The sequence below is a fragment of the Xiphophorus maculatus genome, chromosome 20, assembly GCF_002775205.1.
Source record: "Xiphophorus maculatus strain JP 163 A chromosome 20, X_maculatus-5.0-male, whole genome shotgun sequence".
Lineage (NCBI taxonomy): Eukaryota > Metazoa > Chordata > Actinopteri > Cyprinodontiformes > Poeciliidae > Xiphophorus > Xiphophorus maculatus.
The window spans coordinates 11,186,674-11,204,558 of NC_036462.1; the positions used below are offsets into that span (position 1 = coordinate 11,186,674).

The 17,885-nt window shown below is 37.6% G+C and overlaps 1 protein-coding gene across 6 annotated transcripts; it reads left to right on the top strand.

The window, feature by feature from the left end:
- The first annotated feature begins 1,397 nt into the window (after positions 1 to 1,397).
- Positions 1,398 to 16,871, top strand: LOC102234024 (transcription factor AP-2 gamma-like). Of its 6 annotated transcripts, XM_023325406.1 has the most exons (9): positions 3,404 to 3,884; positions 4,292 to 4,370; positions 4,466 to 4,915; positions 5,250 to 5,301; positions 6,407 to 6,478; positions 7,016 to 7,238; positions 8,302 to 8,420; positions 10,763 to 10,904; positions 11,137 to 16,871. In XM_023325406.1, the coding sequence occupies exons 2-9, from the start codon at positions 4,320 to 4,322 to the stop codon at positions 11,429 to 11,431; spliced, it is 1,404 nt and encodes a 467-aa protein (XP_023181174.1). In that variant the 5' UTR covers positions 3,404 to 3,884; positions 4,292 to 4,319; the 3' UTR covers positions 11,432 to 16,871. The 6 variants fall into 6 exon arrangements, with proteins under 6 accessions (XP_023181176.1, XP_005805304.1, XP_023181174.1 ...); XM_023325408.1 differs by lacking the exons at positions 3,404 to 3,884; positions 4,292 to 4,370 and adding an exon at positions 1,398 to 1,454; XM_023325409.1 differs by lacking the exon at positions 6,407 to 6,478 and having other exon boundaries at positions 3,405 to 3,884.
- Positions 16,872 to 17,885: the final 1,014 nt, after the last annotated feature.

A 17,885-nucleotide genomic window follows, 5' to 3' on the forward strand; every position in this document is an offset into this window, starting at 1 on the left:
GCACAGTGGCGCTTGTGATTTAAGTCGGGCAACGTATGTATTAAAATCACGTTATTCGTGAATTTTTATAATTCATTTGTATACAAAGAGGTTTCGGTTTCTAAGCACAAAGTTGCACTATAAATGTTCTCCTTTTTATTTGCCTTTATTGAGATTTATTATATGCCTAAGTGGTACAAGTGCTGATCTAATGCCAGTTTAAGAATCATCACGGCTGAAAAAATAATGGGAAAAATAAAACACTTGATTTATTATACAAGATTTGTTTTATTTCAAACCATTTTGGCCTACTGTGGTCTTTCAAATGTCGAAGAAGCTTTGACTGGCGGGTTTGCCTTTCTAAAAAATAAATAAAAAAATACAAAATTCAACCAAAAATTGTGCTATATTTTTCAGTTTGTAGAGCCCGGATGTTTTTATTCATAAAGGTAGCACAACTATATTTGAATGGAAAAACAACATCCAATTAAAAAAAAAAAAAAAAGCAAATTGGTTAATCCATCTTAGTTCCAATAAATACTTGAGTTATAATTAATCTTTTCAATCTAATAAAGTAGGTACTTTATTGCAAGCAGTTTTCATCCTACCTGCTTTCTGTGTGATCTGTATGGTGCTGATTACATGTTGAGACCTTTTCTTTGTTGGTTTTGTAATTGTCTGCATGGTGCCTTTATAAAGAGACGCTCTCTAAATGAACCCAAATGAAATTTCAGTGAAAGTCAGATTTGTTGATGAGGCCGCAGCGTCATGGCAGGTCAGAACGCGGATCAGAGAGGTGCGCTCTTCTTCTCCTTTAACCAGATTTATCAATCACATTTTGAGCAACATTTTGAGAAACTTTGATGTATTCACTGGTTTTACTTGGAAAAAAAAAAACAAAAAACAAACAAAACATTTAGGTGGAGATCAGATAACAGCAGCCATTCTTGCCCTTTAAAAAGCTTCAGTTGCCTTTGAAAGGAGATTCTTCTGGTCAGCCCGGGGCGATGTCATTTACGGGGGGAGGAATTACCTCATCCCAAAATTCCTCTCTTTTTCTCTCGTTTTCTTTTAATCCTCAACCTGTAAAACTTTGTTTTTACCTTTTTTTTAATATGTTGAGACTGGTTTAAAAATCCGCTTTACATTTTTATAATCCCATTAGATCCGCACATTATACTTTAGCATGTATCTTCAAAATTATCATTTTATTTTAGTCTTAGACTTCGTTTCCCACTTTCAAAAAATATTTTATTCCATAAGCCAAGAAAAAAAAAAAAAAAACACCTGCAGATTCCGTGGATGAGTGACATTTGATTTGTCCCACTCAGGTGTATCGGTTACACCGGCGCATGCGCACTGCACGATAATCAGGTGAAGTAAAACTCCATGGTTTCAGTCAGTCGCTGGGTCTCAGAGGGATTGCCGCAACTGAAGCCTTGCAGATGTCTGTGCTGGAGAGGATAGACTGGAGGGTGAGTTGATTCCTCCCCCTGTGTGCTTGTGTTTAGTTGGGTTTCTCTTACGACCGATTCCATTAAAAACAAAACTTGTTTTATGTTTATTGCCCTTTATCTGTTCAGACTGGATTCCTATTATTTTGTATTTTCCCCTTAATCACTGATTTGTAATCTTGTAGCGCTGTATGAGTTTCGGAAACACTTGTGGTTTAATAATAGTCAGAATCATGCAGAATCTGATTCGCTTGTATTAAAATGTTGATTTTAAAGCCTATCCGTTTTCAGCTACTACGTTTTCAAAATGTGTTTTTCATTTTGTTGCTAAGAGTTAAATTAAACCAATCACCTGACAGGACAGGCTCACTGGCATGTGTGGTATTTTTTTAATGTACCCGGGAACAGATCCAGTTCATCTTTACACCTGACATCAAATGAGTCAGATATCACTGTCATCATTATGCCAAGCTGCACTTTTCAGATTGTTCAAAGCATTATACAGTCCAGCCAAGCGTGACTAACTTCCCTCAGCAGGCCTGCTAAAGAGGATGATATTTAATCAACGTGCATTTTGTTTCTGCTTGGCATCACAACAAGCCAAGAAGCAACACGCTGGAAAAAAAAAAGAATAAAAGAAGAGGATAATCCTCTGTCGCTCACGTCCTGTGGTTCCCATACTCACTGGAGAATCACAGCTTGGGTGGATAGACGCCACAGACTTTTTCACTACAGGACAAAAGGCTGTCCATTGTAGGCTTAGACGTCAAATTGTAGTAATTTCAGTAATAAATCGCTCCCGACTAAAGGACAGTGACGGGACCTAATGTCAAACTGTCAAAAATAAAACTCAAGTCAATCATGCAAATTACTGTTAAATTTAAAAATGAGGTTTCCTCTAAGATGTAAATGAATCTGTGAAAGAGTTGTTAGTTGAGATTCTTTGAGTTTCGAAAGCTTTTCGTTCTTTTTTTTTTTTTTTTTGGTTAAACATAAATAATCTGCTAAACTTTGGGGTTTGTTGTGGTTTGAAACGAGCACTTAACGACCACTGAGAAAAACCATAACATTAAAACCTCATTGACCTGTTTATAGAGTCGCCAGGCGTTCAAGCTGCTTTAGAGCTGACTTAGAAAAAAATCAAATAAAACAGCATTTTCTGCGAGACAATAATAATAATAAAAAGGATATATTGGATTTTTCTCGGAATATAGTATTATAGTAGTATAGTATAGTAGTAAGTTGTTAATAATTATCAAAATGATCTACATAACAGTAATAATAATAATTTTGGAAGACTATACGAAATCAAATAATTCAAAAATATTGTTGGAAATAATATATCTCATATAACGCGGGGAATTTTTGGCTTGAAAATAGCAATTTTAACGGGAGAGGGGGGGGGGGGAAACTAACTCCCAAAAACCAAACAGAGCGGCGTTTTTTAATTCCCATTTTGTCGGTTCCGGCCAGTAATCACCCTAGACATTAAACTAAATACGCCATTTTTAAGTTTTATCGATAGGAAACATGTTCAGCTACGGGTAAAATAAGCTGTTTTCTTTTAATGATAAGGGGATTTATTTCACAACGATTTACACCGGACCCAGTTGGTTTACAAGGACTGTAATCCAGAACATCTGGTTGTCTTTTCAAAAACACAAGACCTTCGGTTCAGGAACCCATTGCGTTTGAAGAGAAAACCAAAATCACAGGAAACCTAATTAGTTTTGTGGTAAGAAGCTGTATCCATCGCTGCACACAAAAAGTGATTTAGAAGTTTGGAGGGAGGGTTTCAATTTTTGACACCGACACAAGACGGCTGCACAGACGGACATGCTTCTGATTGGGCCATCTTCCCGCCAATCAGAGGTTGTTTTGTTCCACCCTGTCATCGGCATCCCTGTACAGGGTAACGCCCTCCCACAGTCGCTGTGCAGATATATCACAGAGTTAATTTTTTTCCCCGGCCCAATAGGATTGAACGTCTCTGTTTCGTCCAAAAGAGGGAGTCAAGTTTCTTATGCAGCAGTTTTGCCCACTTTCACAACACAACTCCAGAGCGCACTGACCGGAGAGAGAAAGGGGGGTGAGAAATATTGTTTGACGACTGTTTTCTCTCACAGTGGGTACGGAGACTCATAGGCTCATAGCCTGTCTGCTGTGGGAGCGTCAGTCCGTGGGTCAGTTTGCCCTTGAGCCCTCACCTCACAACTTTGCTGTCTGTTTGCTGCAGCAGAAGAGCAATCGGGTTCATGATCTCAAGGGAGCTCTCATTTTTTCCACACCTGGATTAACCCAAGGCGACGTTTTCTTTTCCTTCCTCTTCTTCTTGTTTTCTCGTTTTTTTTTTAATTTATTTATTTTTTATTTTTTTTTTTGCAACGGAGAAACTCGGACAGAATGTTGTGGAAACTAGCTGACAACGTAAAATATGAAGAAGACTGTGAGGTGAGTTTAGATAATATACCGTCGTTCAAAACGAACTCGGAGTGAAGAAAAGGAAAAGTTGGGTTTTCAACAGCACGAATTGTTGCGCGGGTTGATGTTTATTTCTATGTGCGAATAAAAAAAAAAGAGGAAAGCATGAAAAGGTCTGTAACATTAACAAAGCAGGACGCATGTTTGGACAGGAATGCTGGGCAAAACGTATCGAAAGAATTTACAACTTTGAAACTTTGTTGCAGTTATTGAAAATAAAATGTAATAAAGCTTTAAGAATATAATAATAATAATAATAATAATAATAATAATAATAATAATAATAATAATAATAATAATAATAATAATATGAAATAAAATATTTTGTTTTATAGTTATTATGGCAAGTGATTTAAAATACACCTTTATTTAAATAGGTAAAGAAAAATCCTATTACCAGTCCTAATGCGCACCCAACTGGTAATTATTTTTATTGGAAATCTTTCAAGAGATAAGGTATATGACACCTATAATTTCCTTAAGACATATATATCACCGTTTGCCCTGCAGTTGCCATCTCGCTCAGCTGTCTTGTCTCTTCCCTCTCAAAGGAAAGGCATGACGGCAACAGCAATGGGAACTCCCGGCTGCCTCACCTGCCAGCGGTCAGTCAGCACCTCTATAGCCCGTCTCCTTCCCTCTCACACTCGGCTGGTTCAGACTTCCAGCCCCCGTACTTTCCACCTCCGTACCAGCCCATCTCCTACCCCCAGTCCACCGACCCATACTCTCATCTCAGCGACCCGTTCAACATTAACTCCATACACCAGTCGCCTTCGTCGAACCAGCAGCAGCCGTCCTGGCCCGGCCGGCAAGGCCAGGACGGACTCGGGAGGAGCGGACTGGCGAGCCAAATCTTGGGCCTCGAGGGAGGCTCGTCCGGGGTGAGAAGAGAGGGGTTCCGGCGGCCGGAGCTGCTGCCCCCGCACAGCCTGGACTCTTCTGTTATTGGTGATAATATGGGAATTCATGACATGGGCCCTGGACTGGAAGACGTTCAGGTAAGAGAATTGCAACATGTAGCTACTTGACGGTATATTTTGGAGTTACTGAACATGAGCGAAGCAGGTTCTTAAGCCCATTTGCATTTTTAAAAACCTTGTGGATTATTCTAAGAAATTAAAAAGTCACTGATTGATCATTTCTAAAATTTCAATTTTAGGTAATTTTCCATACTTTCTAAATTTACAATAATCCAGATTAAATATCATCTTCTTCACATTTTTCACTCAAATTTTGACTATAACGTTAAACCCTGTAAAATGAATTAAGTTTACTCATTTATGTTGCATCAACAAAATATCCTTATCTATTTCTTTCTGTGTTTTTAATCAGCATGTAGATGACCACAGTATTATTATGCCAGATCAGACAGTCATCAAAAAAGGTAAGTTTTCCCAAGTTCTTTAAAGTTAGAATAACGAAAAGAGAGAAAGAATGAAAGTGAAAAAGAAAAAGAGTGCTCTTGTTTGAATTTCCTGCCTGGGGTACATTTGCCTTTGTAGTCTTTGTGCAGCCAATGCAGTAATTACTAACAGGAATGGGAAATTATACAACAAGAACTGTGTTTTTTCACTCTATATTCCAAAAAAATACCATGCTTCTGATGGCATGTCAGGGCACTCAGTGCACAGGAGGCAGCTTTTTGTCTTTTATTTGTACTACTGCTCTGCACGATGATAATCCGCATGTAGCCACGAGATGCACTCATCTAAGCTTGACATGATCCTCCACCTATTCTGTTAGTGAAGGTGCTTGAATGGATTCATCAGTGGGAAAGGAGCTGATCCCTGCTTTCAAATTCGGAAGGCTGTAGCTGACATGATGGGAAAATTGAGCAATCTGGCAGCTGGGCAGTGTTGAGTAAGGAGCAGAGGAGGAAGGCGTTGAATCATCTTTCAAGCTCTTTATAGCAAATCTTTTCTGATCACGTTTTCAGGAATTTAGGAGTTGGTCTTGAATCTTGAATTGTGTTTGGCTGTTTGAAGGACCAGCTTCTGGTTGGGTGTGGTGTTTGGGTTGCACAGGAAGGGCAGTTTGGTAATCCATTGGGGCACGAATCATGTTTTGAAACTTTTGCTGCTTTGACAACAGGGTCCAATAAAACTTCAGACAGACAGACAGACAGACAGACAGACAGACAGACAGACAGACAGACAGACAGACAGACAGACAGACAGACAGACAGACAGACAGACAGACAGACAGACAGACAGACAGACAGACAGACAGACAGACAGACAGACAGACAGACAGACAGATAGATAGATACCACGATTACAAGCAGAAAGCTATTTATGCAGCAGAATAAAGCAGCCCATCTCCATGATGTTATGGAAATCAGTGATGGGTCATTATGTTGTTCCCATGCTGAAGGCCACGCTATAGGCAATCTAGGTTTTCCCACTTGTAAACAATGGCATGTCATTCCCAGGCATGTGCCCCAGAGGAAGAAGTGAAACACCCATGTGACTCTGTGATTTCTGTCTCAGTATTAGGACTACGAGGTGGCAGGAACCTTGATCGCATACAGAGGACTTATTATCAGGGGGGCTTTCTTGCTGGTGAGGATGAAGATAGCTGTATTTTGTATTGTAGTGTGCTGTACTGTTTTTTGTTTGTCTGCAGACTGTCAGTCCTTTTGTGTTTGATTAAAATAAATCTTTATTGAATGTGATCAAAAACAAAGTTGTAAATATGTTTAGAAGAGAGCAGGTCTTTTACAAAGTAAGGGTTTAAATGAGGTTCAGCTTGTTTGTGGATACCTGTTTGTGGATGGTGTTTAAAATGAGGGCTAACCTTCAGGCATCCAGTGTTTCATGAACCATACAATATTTCGAAAGGTTCAAAAAAAATGTTTCTTGTAAACACTCATTCACCAAAGACTGGTTTCCTCGGAGCTGCTTAATCATACATACAGTACATACACACAGTCACACACGCACAGCTTCTTGTGATTACATGCAAAAAAACAGACATTCAAGGAAGGATTTAGAGCTTATGTACGTACACTGGAAAAGGGCATATGCAAACAATCACTGTTGCCCAACCACAATTCTCTTTTTTGTGTTCATAATGTAGGTTTTTCCCTTTCTCTCCAGGCCCTGTCACATTACCGAAAGGCAACACGCTGGGCCTTCCCTTCCAGAAAGAGTCACTGCTGGGCATGGTATCAAACCCCACAGAGGTGTTCTGCTCCGTACCGGGTCGCCTTTCCTTGTTGAGCTCCACATCCAAGTACAAGGTTACTGTGGCTGAAGTCCAGAGGCGTTTGTCACCCCCGGAGTGCCTGAACGCATCACTCCTGGGAGGAGTTTTACGCAGGTCGAGGCTTAAATTCATTTATCATGACAGCTTGACTGGATTGAATATACATTTTTTTTTCCCTTCTTGACCTGATTTTACTTTCAACCTTAAATGTTATATGTCTTCTATCTGTAAGTCATTATAAAAACCTTAGATATAAATCATAATAGCACAATAGAATATTAGCCATAGCTCAAAGCTCAGTGGCTCATGGAAAATACTTTGTTTTTTAAAGTTCAGCTTGGCTTGTGCTCTTTTTATGTATTTTACAAGGCATTCCGTGTTCTAACAGTCTGAAAAGTGTGTGATTGTGTTTGCTGATGTTTGCATGATGTATAGTTTTATCTGCGCTATAGCAGTTGCTCTTTTGTCACAGATGTTACAGTGACAGTCTGTTGAAGAGGTGGGGTGGGGGTTACCATTTGTGCTTAACACCCCTGATCGGAGCAATTATTTTTGTCAAAGTGCATGTTTGCCACTTCCCATGTGCCTTTGTTAATGTTGACATACACAGCGCTTTTTATGTAGGTCAAATACTTAAGGGAGGGGGCTTGTAAGTACAGAAACCGGGCTGGAGGGGAGTGCGTTGAGATGATGGGGGGGTCGGGAGGATTTAGTCACACATGCCTCTCTAAAGATCTCTCACCCACAATATAGAGGGAGAGATGTCGGCCTGACCATGCAGAAAACTGACTCTGCCATGACAAGTTAAGAGTATGAGAGCCTCTACAAATGCATGTTTGAGTGATGGATCTGTTTCATTTTTGAATCATTCGAATTTTTTTTTGTTTTTCTTTTAGATTAGGAGAAGCACTTTATATTTTAGAATATTAAACCTGGAGTGAGACCTTCTTTTCCATAATATTCCTGCACTACTAAAATTTCACACACTAATTATTTTTCTTTTAATGCACATGTTCAATTTTCTTAAATAATTATCACCAAAACTCATAAAATAATAGAAAATACTATCAAATAGTATTGGTGAGATTTTTTGTTCTTAAAATGAAATAATGTCCATCTAAAATCTATTGCTGCTTTCAAGGATTTGGACTCAATTTGTTTTTATGTCGTCCTGCAGAGCCAAGTCAAAAAATGGAGGTCGTTCTCTGCGAGAGAAGCTGGATAAAATTGGGCTTAATTTGCCTGCTGGAAGAAGGAAGGCGGCCAATGTCACTCTACTTACCTCACTTGTAGAAGGTATGACGCATCACTCGGTAGCATATCGTACCTTTCTGACTTTTACTGCATCTTACACCGGCTGGAATGCTGCTCAGATAGCGTGGGAATGTACGAGTGTCATTCTCCTCAGCATAGTGTGTTTTTATTAGAGCGCAATCATAAAACAATTCAAGCCGCCTGTCAATCAGCTTTGTTCTTGAGAGAGGTGTTTAAGTAGCTAGCAGTATGTATGAATTAGGTGATCTTTTGCATGGATGAGTAGCCTCTCCAGTTGGTCAAAATAAGAATAGAAGAAACGATTTGCCAATGGCAATTTTTTACTTTTGTCTTGAGCTGATAAAAACATGTCCATGAGGCATTCAGGCTTTATTCTCTAAGCTGTTCTTCTGTAAACAGCTATCTGAATCCACCAAAAAGAAATGGACTGACAGACAACTTCTAACTAGCAAACTTCTCTCAGAAATAAGTCCTTCTCTGTTTAGTGTTGGAAGAGTAAAATCTATTTTTATATTTTGTTGTTACTGCTTAGTAAAAAATACTTATTTTGTTTTCAAAATCCCAAACAAGACAACACCAGTTTTTAATTACATATTCTGATTATTATTATTATTTTGTATTTTTTTAATGCAAACCAGCCAAGATCCCCTCATACCAAGTTTTATTGGTGTAGTACTCTTTATGGCATGAGCTATAGGCAAGATAAAAATTTGTCACCTTGTATAAGGCAGATGCATCTTGATAGGGTTAGACTTTCATATGATCACAGTATCACTTTCAAACCGCCTACCTGCCGCTGGCTGAAGCCGGATATTTTTTTTTCCCTCTCTAGATTCCCATTCATTTTTATAAATAGGCTAATGATTCTATGCAGGAGAATGACTGGAGGCCTGTTTTATTTCAAGACCTTCAAAGCTGAATTAAGCCTTGTTATGTTGTGTTCAGCTCCCCAGGAGGGCCAGCTGACCTTAAAGCTTGTGCTTCTGAACATCTGCCTGAATCCTGTTAGTTATGTGCAAGACTATCAAAAAAGCATAGCTTGAGGTGCTTTATGCCCTCAGTATTACCATTTATCCACATAAGCCCATTATGACAGTGCAAATCAAAGCAACCTCAAGATGGAAATAAACTTCTTCCACTGGCTTTGTTTTCCACAGGCAAGAGGTCTTAACACTAGTAATCATCCTCCAGGTTAACAGATTCTGTTTAGATGGCTTTCTTCCCAACAGGTTGAAATGTAGGGTTGGCAATACTATTGCGTGAATAGATAAATTATAGATCTTGATACATTTACAAGTCACATTTGAAAATTTGATATTATCATATTGTGTGAGATAGTAAAATAAGAACAACACCAATTTAGTCGTAAAGAAATCATCAAAAATCCACATTTAGATGTCATGGCCATTGGACAACAGAATCGGAAACCAGTCATGAAAGAATGAAAGTGCTTATTTGATTTTTATTTCACATTTGAAGTCTAGTTTCATTTATTTTTCAAGAAGTAAATAAAAGCAGACAAATGATAATGTCAAAAATAAGCACTGCTCTAACATTTGGATTAGTTTGGGCAAAGTGTTTAAGGAAAAAATATTTTTTACAAATTATTTTTCATTCTTAGTTCAGTGTGGAAAACACTCATCTTTACAATATGTTTGTAAACATATTACAGGGTGGCACATATTCACTGTTCACTGGGACAGGGGGTACAAATATGAAATAAACATATTTCCATGTCTCTTTGCCAGTAATTGTATGTTTGTTATTTAAAATAAGGAAAATAAAAACAAAAGTCTGTTTAAACTGTTTAAACATTTAAACTGTTGCTCATACATTTTGATCAAAGATGAGAAAATTTAATTAAATTTAATATTTCACATCTTCATTACTTGTGTCTTAAGAGTAAAGCCTTTCAACTTAGCATTCACAGACTAAGGAAAAGGTGCAATTCAGAACCATTGGAGGTAATATTTGGAAGTCTGCCGTTTTTGCTTATAGACTCTGTCCTCGTTGAGCATAGCTTCTAAAGGAACTTAAATAGGTGTAAGAAAACATGACTCATGCCACCAAAGTGCATGTTAATCATGTTGAGCTCAGACCAGAAGAGCCACTGTTGTCACTTCTACCCGGTTTAGAATTCGACACCCTAATTACTGCAGTTGTTTTGGAAGGAATGAGAGTAGCAGTCAGAGGGAATTGTTTTCTTTTCATCCAACTCTTTAAACAACGGTATGAACTTTTCCCTTCGTGCGCAAGAATATGGTGTGATTTTAGAGTAGGTTTTGGGGAGTTGTCTGGAAGAAGAAATGTCTTGTGTCTGGTTTGAGCTAACAACAACTGATTTTTGATTTTTGTTTCCACAGGTGAAGCTGTTCATTTAGCAAGAGACTTTGGTTATGTATGCGAGACTGAGTTTCCTGCAAAGGCAATAGCTGAATACTTGGGCAGGCCCCATGTGGAGCGCAACGAGGTCAACTCTCGCAAGAACATGCTCCTCGCTGCTAAGTCAGTATTTCTAATTTGTGGTTTGCATCTTATTTGCACGCATTTATTCACTTGTAACAGAGTCAAGTTGCAACTTGCCTTTTTTTTTTTAGTTTTTCAAAGCCTGTTTTTGCTCTGTTATTTTGGCAGTAGAGCAGCTACCTTATTGAAACACCCACTGTGTTATCTATTGGGTTGGCTTTCAGGCCAAGTATATTATTGCATCTATCCTGACTGGTTTCTCTACCCTCAGGCAAATCTGCAAAGAATTTACTGACCTGCTCACACAGGACCGGTCACCGTTAGGAAACTCAAGGCCGGCGCCCATCTTGGAGCCTGGAATCCAGGGCTGCCTGACTCATTTCAGCCTCATCACTCATGGATTTGGTTCTCCAGCCATATGCGCTGCAATGACCTCCCTCCAGAACTACCTAAATGAGGCGCTCAAACAAGTGGACAAGATGTACTTGAGTTCTGGCAGTGAAACCCAGGGATCCTCAGAGAGTGGGAGCAAGTCCACTGACAAGATGGACAAGCACAGGAAATGAGAGCTCAAAAGGAGAAAACCTGAATTTCCCAATCACAGAATACACTCATTCTTGCTGCCCTCTCCCTGTTTTGGACTTTTTGAAACTTATCTTTAGTATTACCATTTTGAGAGCTTATTTTGTATGTGGGTGTGTATGTGTGCTTCCAATGTAAATGTATATTTCTACAAAACTTTGGATTTGTCACAGATGGCTACACGTCGGTAAGTGCTGACTCCAAATAGGGAATTCTGTGGACTCGGCTTTTTGGGAGCTGCTTCTGTGATGGTTAAACATACCATCAAACAATAGCGATCCAGTTCCATAAAATTCCAACTCAACTACAGTTTTTTTAAAGGGGGATGGGAACAAGTGCATTCAGTTTTTTTTTTGTAGTGGACATCATCTTAAGATGAGTTGCAATGGCTGTGAATTCCACTCAGCACCCCTCTCCTTACCCTCCCCCTTCAGTCTGGAGGCAAATCCAGACTGATTTGCATTGTGTCTCAATGGACCTGCAAAGGACAATTTTTAAGTGTGTGTGTGTGTGTGTGTGTGTGTGTTTATGTGTGAGAGAGAGACAGAAAGGAAGAGACATAGCGAAAGAGTGAGATGCAAAAATACACTCTGCTGTCTTTGTTTTTGTATTATTATTATTATTTTGTACACCCCATTCTGACTCCAGTGTTATCATGCTTTGCTTAATGGGAGACATTTGAGTCTGGCAATAATTTTTCAGTCAGTGCTCATTCACAAATCAGAGACTTTAAAGATGCTACAAAAGACGCCTTGTAAGTGTTTGTGTGGATGACAGGCATTCACACAATTCTGTTCTCCAACATTAGTGTTTGAAAGCATGAGGTAACATCAGCCAAATATCAATCTTACTATGAATGCGTGTCGTAAGAATGTGTGTACTTGTACATATTTCTTTCTTTTAAAATGTTTTTAACTAGACATTAAATTCAAAATGTCAAAACGTAGAATTTTATTCAATTTGTTGTCCTGGAATATAAATATATATTTTTTAATTTATGTTGTAATTTAATGGGTTTGTGTAAATAATAGCATCATTGAGGTATATGGTCTAACTTTTTACAGGATGTGTTAGAAACTTTTTTAAATGGGTTAGATTTTTTTCTCAAGTAGAGTTTAGGAAATGGGCATGATTTGCCTTTTTTGTTAAAGATGTAAAAAAAAAACATGTTTCAAAGTTCCAGGATCAAATACAAATAAAAAATGAAAGCCTGAAGCCAGATCCGGTGTGCAAGTGATGTTGCCCAGATCACAGAAACACACATTTCCTTTTTTATGGCCTAGTTTCTCAGCAATAGTTCACAGAAAATGGTTAAGTCATGTGTTGGAAGATTTCCCTGTAGATAAACAGCCAAAGAAAATTCCCCCTACCAAACTAATGCGAACAGTAGTCATCATTATTTGCTCTTCACAAATAGGCTGTGTAGCTCATTGAAGGCGTAGACCTCAACAGCGCATCATGTGAGGGACAAAGATGTGTTGTGGAGAGCAGTCAAACGACTTGTTTATTTTTGAACTAAGAAAATGGTTGATGGTGATTTTATCTAAAATTTTCTTGGCTTCTTGTTGCTCAGGTAGTTCGGCTCCCATGTTAATCTGGATTTCAAAAGTTACTTTTAAAGAAAGGCCCTCATTCTTAACAACTTTAATTTATCTCAGTAAATTAAAGTATATTGGCATGAATTTTTATAAATTGTGTTATATAAGACAAAAGGCATAGACAATGATGTACAGGTTCATCTCAATACATTAGAATGTCGTTGACAAGTTTTTTTTTATTATTTCAGTAATTCAGGTCAAAAACAGAATTTAGTATATTCTGTAGATTCAATACACATAGACTAAACTGAATAAACCGAAACTGAAAACAGACTAAAATACTCAAAGTGTGTATTTTATGTTATTTTTTATAATTACAAAACACACCAAATGAAACCTCAAATTCTCCTTCTGAAAATTATTTTTTACACAGCATTCTGTTTAAAAACAGAATGCGAGTCTAGTGAAAAATATGTCCATGTAACGTGCCTGGTCAAGGCTCCTTCTCCAAGAGTCAAAGCAAATTTGTCTTTAGCAGTGCTTATGCCTATTGCTTGTCTACCTTTTTTTTCTCCTTTCACTAAACTACCTAAACTGCTACCTATGGATGCATAACATATTAATGGATTATGACATAATATTTGTGCAATAAAAATAATTATTTAATTGGTATTATTCAAAGGCAAATATTCAAATGTCTGAAACAAAAATTTGTGCCAAGTTGGAGGCCGCAATTATCCAAATTAACAGAATAGAAGGCTTGAAATAAAACTCACTCAACGCAATAAATCTTTATAACGTCCTTTAACTTTTTGAATTGAGTTACTGAAAAAAACAACTCATTGCGATGACATTCTAATTATTGAGACGCACAGTCTCTAAAATCACATCAGCTGCAACTTTACTGATTACATTGCATAAGTTCATTCTTTGTGTCAGAAAGTCATCTATGTTACACGTTGGTTTTTAAGCAAAAATTTAAACTAAAGCAACATAAAAATATTTGATACTTCAGCCACATGTTGCAAAAAGGTTTGCAATGTTGAAGGTTTTCCTGAGTTACAGTTCTAAGATACAGCAAACATGTATTGTCAAGCTAATGTGGCGCCTCTCCTTTTCTACTCTGTTGTTGTTTCAGTGTACTGCTACAAGTTTCCCCATACTGTTGAGAGCACCTTTGATGTCTGTGAGAGACTGATGAAAAACTGTTGACAAGCTAGCATAGGAAACAAGGTTGCTTAATCATCACTTGCCCAGCCAGTCCACATTGAATCATATTGTCTGTCTCTATGTGTATCAGGAGCAGTTTGATAAATGTCAGTGACAGACGCAAAGTGGACAAACTTCTAAAATTGACTTTAGTAGGTGCTGCACCAAAGAAAAGTTGAAAACTTAAGACAGAATGCATGTGATCTGTTAATGTATTTATTTCTACTCTATTAATGATACCAATGCAGTATTGACAGAAGAAAAGCATTTTGTACTTAACTTAGAGAGCTATTTTCAAATTATATTACTTTTATTTTTGCAATGTTATCATTTTTATTTACTTTTCTCAGAAGTACGGCCATGGAGGTCAGTAGGAGAAACCAATTTTTGACAAAAAAACAAAAAACATGTCACACAGTAAAGAAGCAGCAGCAGTTGCACTTAGCTGTAGATCCCTTGCAGTAAGACAAGTATCAGCCTCTCCCCTCAGAAACCAGTCTAACCAGACCTGTCAACCTGAACCCAGTGGCTCAAAGCCCTCACAGCAGTTGACCTTAACTGCCTTCAGTTATTCATGTTATGCCGTATGCATGGGCCTGAAAGAGTAGATAATTGCAGGGAGAGCAGATGATGGTGCAAGCTATAGGCGGAGGAAGAAAAAAGCAGGACTGTTTGAACACAAGTTGAGTTAACACTTCCCTAAGTCAAAATGTCTTTTTGAACAGACAGAACTTATTGTTCGCCTTCTTATTAGTTGTCTTTCAGGCTGTCACTCAGTCACATAAGAGAGGTTTTGTTTTGGAAGACACACAAATTCCATTCACTTTCATCGTCTATCGTCTGCAAAGACAATCTTCCATCGGCAAGTTTGAAGGGCTAAAGCTGGCTAGAGCTGCCAAAGGAGCAGCCAATGTATACAGTTAAAACCTGTGATCATTGCCACCAAGTGAAAAAAGTTTTAGCTGCACGCTGCAAGCTGCAAGTGCACCTGTTTTCCATGTGTCATCCTTTTTCGTGTGATTTCTAAAACTTTGGCAACATGAAAACTGGTCAAACACTCTAAACTGTGAGCAAGGGTGAGCAATTCCCATATGACACACCTAAGGTAGCTGGGAACTGGAGACAAGCGTGAGCTTGTTGATCTCATTCACCACTTCTAAGAACAAAGAGAAGGACTCAGAAACCTCCTTAATTGGAGATATAACTGACATGCTAATGTAATCTTTACATTTCATTATGAAGGCCTTGGGCCTTCTTGTCAACTCCAGCTTCACTGAACTGTAGCTGTAGTTCAAGTTAGCTCTGACTGCATGACCTTTTAATGTAGGTCGTGGCAAGTCACATGATGAAGCTCAAAGGACAAAGGAAAAATGTGCCAAAATGGGAATAACTTGATGTCATGTCTAATTTTTTTTTCAATTTTACCACATGATCTTGTGTTTCGTTAAACATTTTTCATTGTGATTTCAATCACCTCCAAACAAAACAATTCTGTGTCAATGCTTTTCCTCTTTCTTTTTGTAATAAATTTCAAAAGATTTACCCCAAATATTCCCAGATACTTTGCTGTTAACTTTTACCCTTCTCCGTTTAGTCAACCACTTCCTCTCAAGAAATGTGTTTGAAATCTGTTGTGCATTAAGGCTCGTTTGCAGTCAGACTAATCGCTCGCTTGCAGTTCCCAACCACCGAAACCACTTTATGAGTTAAACTATAGTCCTAACATCCCAAGTCATAAACGACAAGTCAGAAAGATGACGGTAGTAGATTCTTATCTGTAAATCACCATTGGCTTTAAGCTTGCTCCTGGTTCTGTGAAGATAGAAAGCGTTTGTATCTCTTTGTAGATCTATAAACAATAGATTTCTTTTACTTGCATCACAAAATATGATTAAAGAGGTCTTAACAAATTTACCAGTGTAGACAGGGTTTGGAATTTAATGCATTTTGGTCAGTAATGGAAAGAGTTGTAATTGCCAAGTTAAAAATATTTGAGCTGTTAAAAATAATAATTTATGTCCAAATTCAAATTTGTGCAATTAGGGGAAACATCATTATGTTTATAATTTATATAATGAACTTTAGGTAAAAACATCCATCTGTGCATCCTTCTATTGCCTATGCCTCCTTTTCTTTTTAGGGTCGCTGGATGGGTTGTGAGTCCATCAAGGGTCAGCACACACTCACTCATAGCTAAAAACAACATAGAAAAACCAATTGCCAGAAATGTTTTTGGATTGTAGGAGGAAGTCAGAGTATCTGGAGAGAACCCACACATGGAGAACATGCAAATACATAGAGGAAAACAGAATATTTTTGCTGCAAGGCAAAGATGTTACCAACTGTGTCAATGTTCAGGCAAAATGACATTTTTTCTGTTGTTAATTTAATTTAGCAGTTTTTTTAATCACAATTGAAAATTGTTGTTGATTTCTGTGGGAAGCTCTGGAATTGTAATTTGCCAGGTATGTTTTTTATGAAGTACAATAGACATTTTTCATGCTGGACTTGAGCCATTCATTGTTATAAAGCAGGTTGGAGAATTTGTGGTTTTGTACAGGAACTGAGTGTAAATAAACTTGGGTATGTGTTAAAAATAGGATATTCAGGAGTGTGTGTTATAAAGAGTAACAAAGTTTGCATTATGCTATCTGTGTGTGGTGGTGAAGAGAAATAAACAATATGACTTCCACCCAGTAGTCTGGCTCATGTGCCCCATGTGACAGCTTTCTTCTTCAAAGCAGTGCTTTTAGGATTATTTTTTAACAATGTTACAATTTAGGTCAGTTAAATTGAGGAAGTTGTGAAATGTGCAGTATAATTTAAACTTCACCTTAAGTCTTAAAAAAGGGTATTATTTAGATATCAAAACCCAGCATAAAGCAACAAAAATATACAATGCATTGTCTGGAAATTATAGTGCTGTTGTTTTATGCCTCTTTGCCAGTTTTGGTTTTATGCTTTTTCTGGTCTGAAAAAAGGCCCTTCTTTCTAAGGCAAATCGCTTGTCTCAGAAAAACAAGAGATTTTCCTTTTGAAAAGTTTTACACTGACCATGTGTCAATTCATTCCCATTTTGAGGATATTTTAAACCCGGTTGACAACCAAGTAAATAGTAATGACATTCTCAATTTTGAAAGTATTGCTGATATGTATTCACTGTGTATACTTTATTGATGCTGTTTTGACAAAGTTTTTCAAATGTTTCCTGCTGCTACTAAACAGCTGCAGGTAGAAGCTAGAGAACTAAAAAACATACCTTGCAGTGAAAATATTTTTCAAATCCGTCCATTATTATAACTTTTTTTAAATCAAATATGATAAACTCTTCAGTTAGTTAGCTTTAACTTAACTATCAATAGTTTCACACCCATAATTTCAGAACTAATATATTAAAGACCTGTGAACTTGTATTGTTTAAAGCGTATTTTTTTGATACTGGCGAAACAGCAAGCTTTGACATGTTTGCAAAGTTGTTGCATCACACTGTAAGCAGCATAAATATCACTGTGCATGCAAGCCAGAGTTACTAAAACAAATTAACTTTTCAAATATATTTAAATGTATTGAATGGGTCTGTAAATGCTTGCATTGTGATAATCCCTCCAAATGTCTTTGCTTTACTGTATTGGTTAACTTGTTGCTGTAAATAGGCTTGTTTGTATTTCTTTAGAGTGGTTTACTGACAATA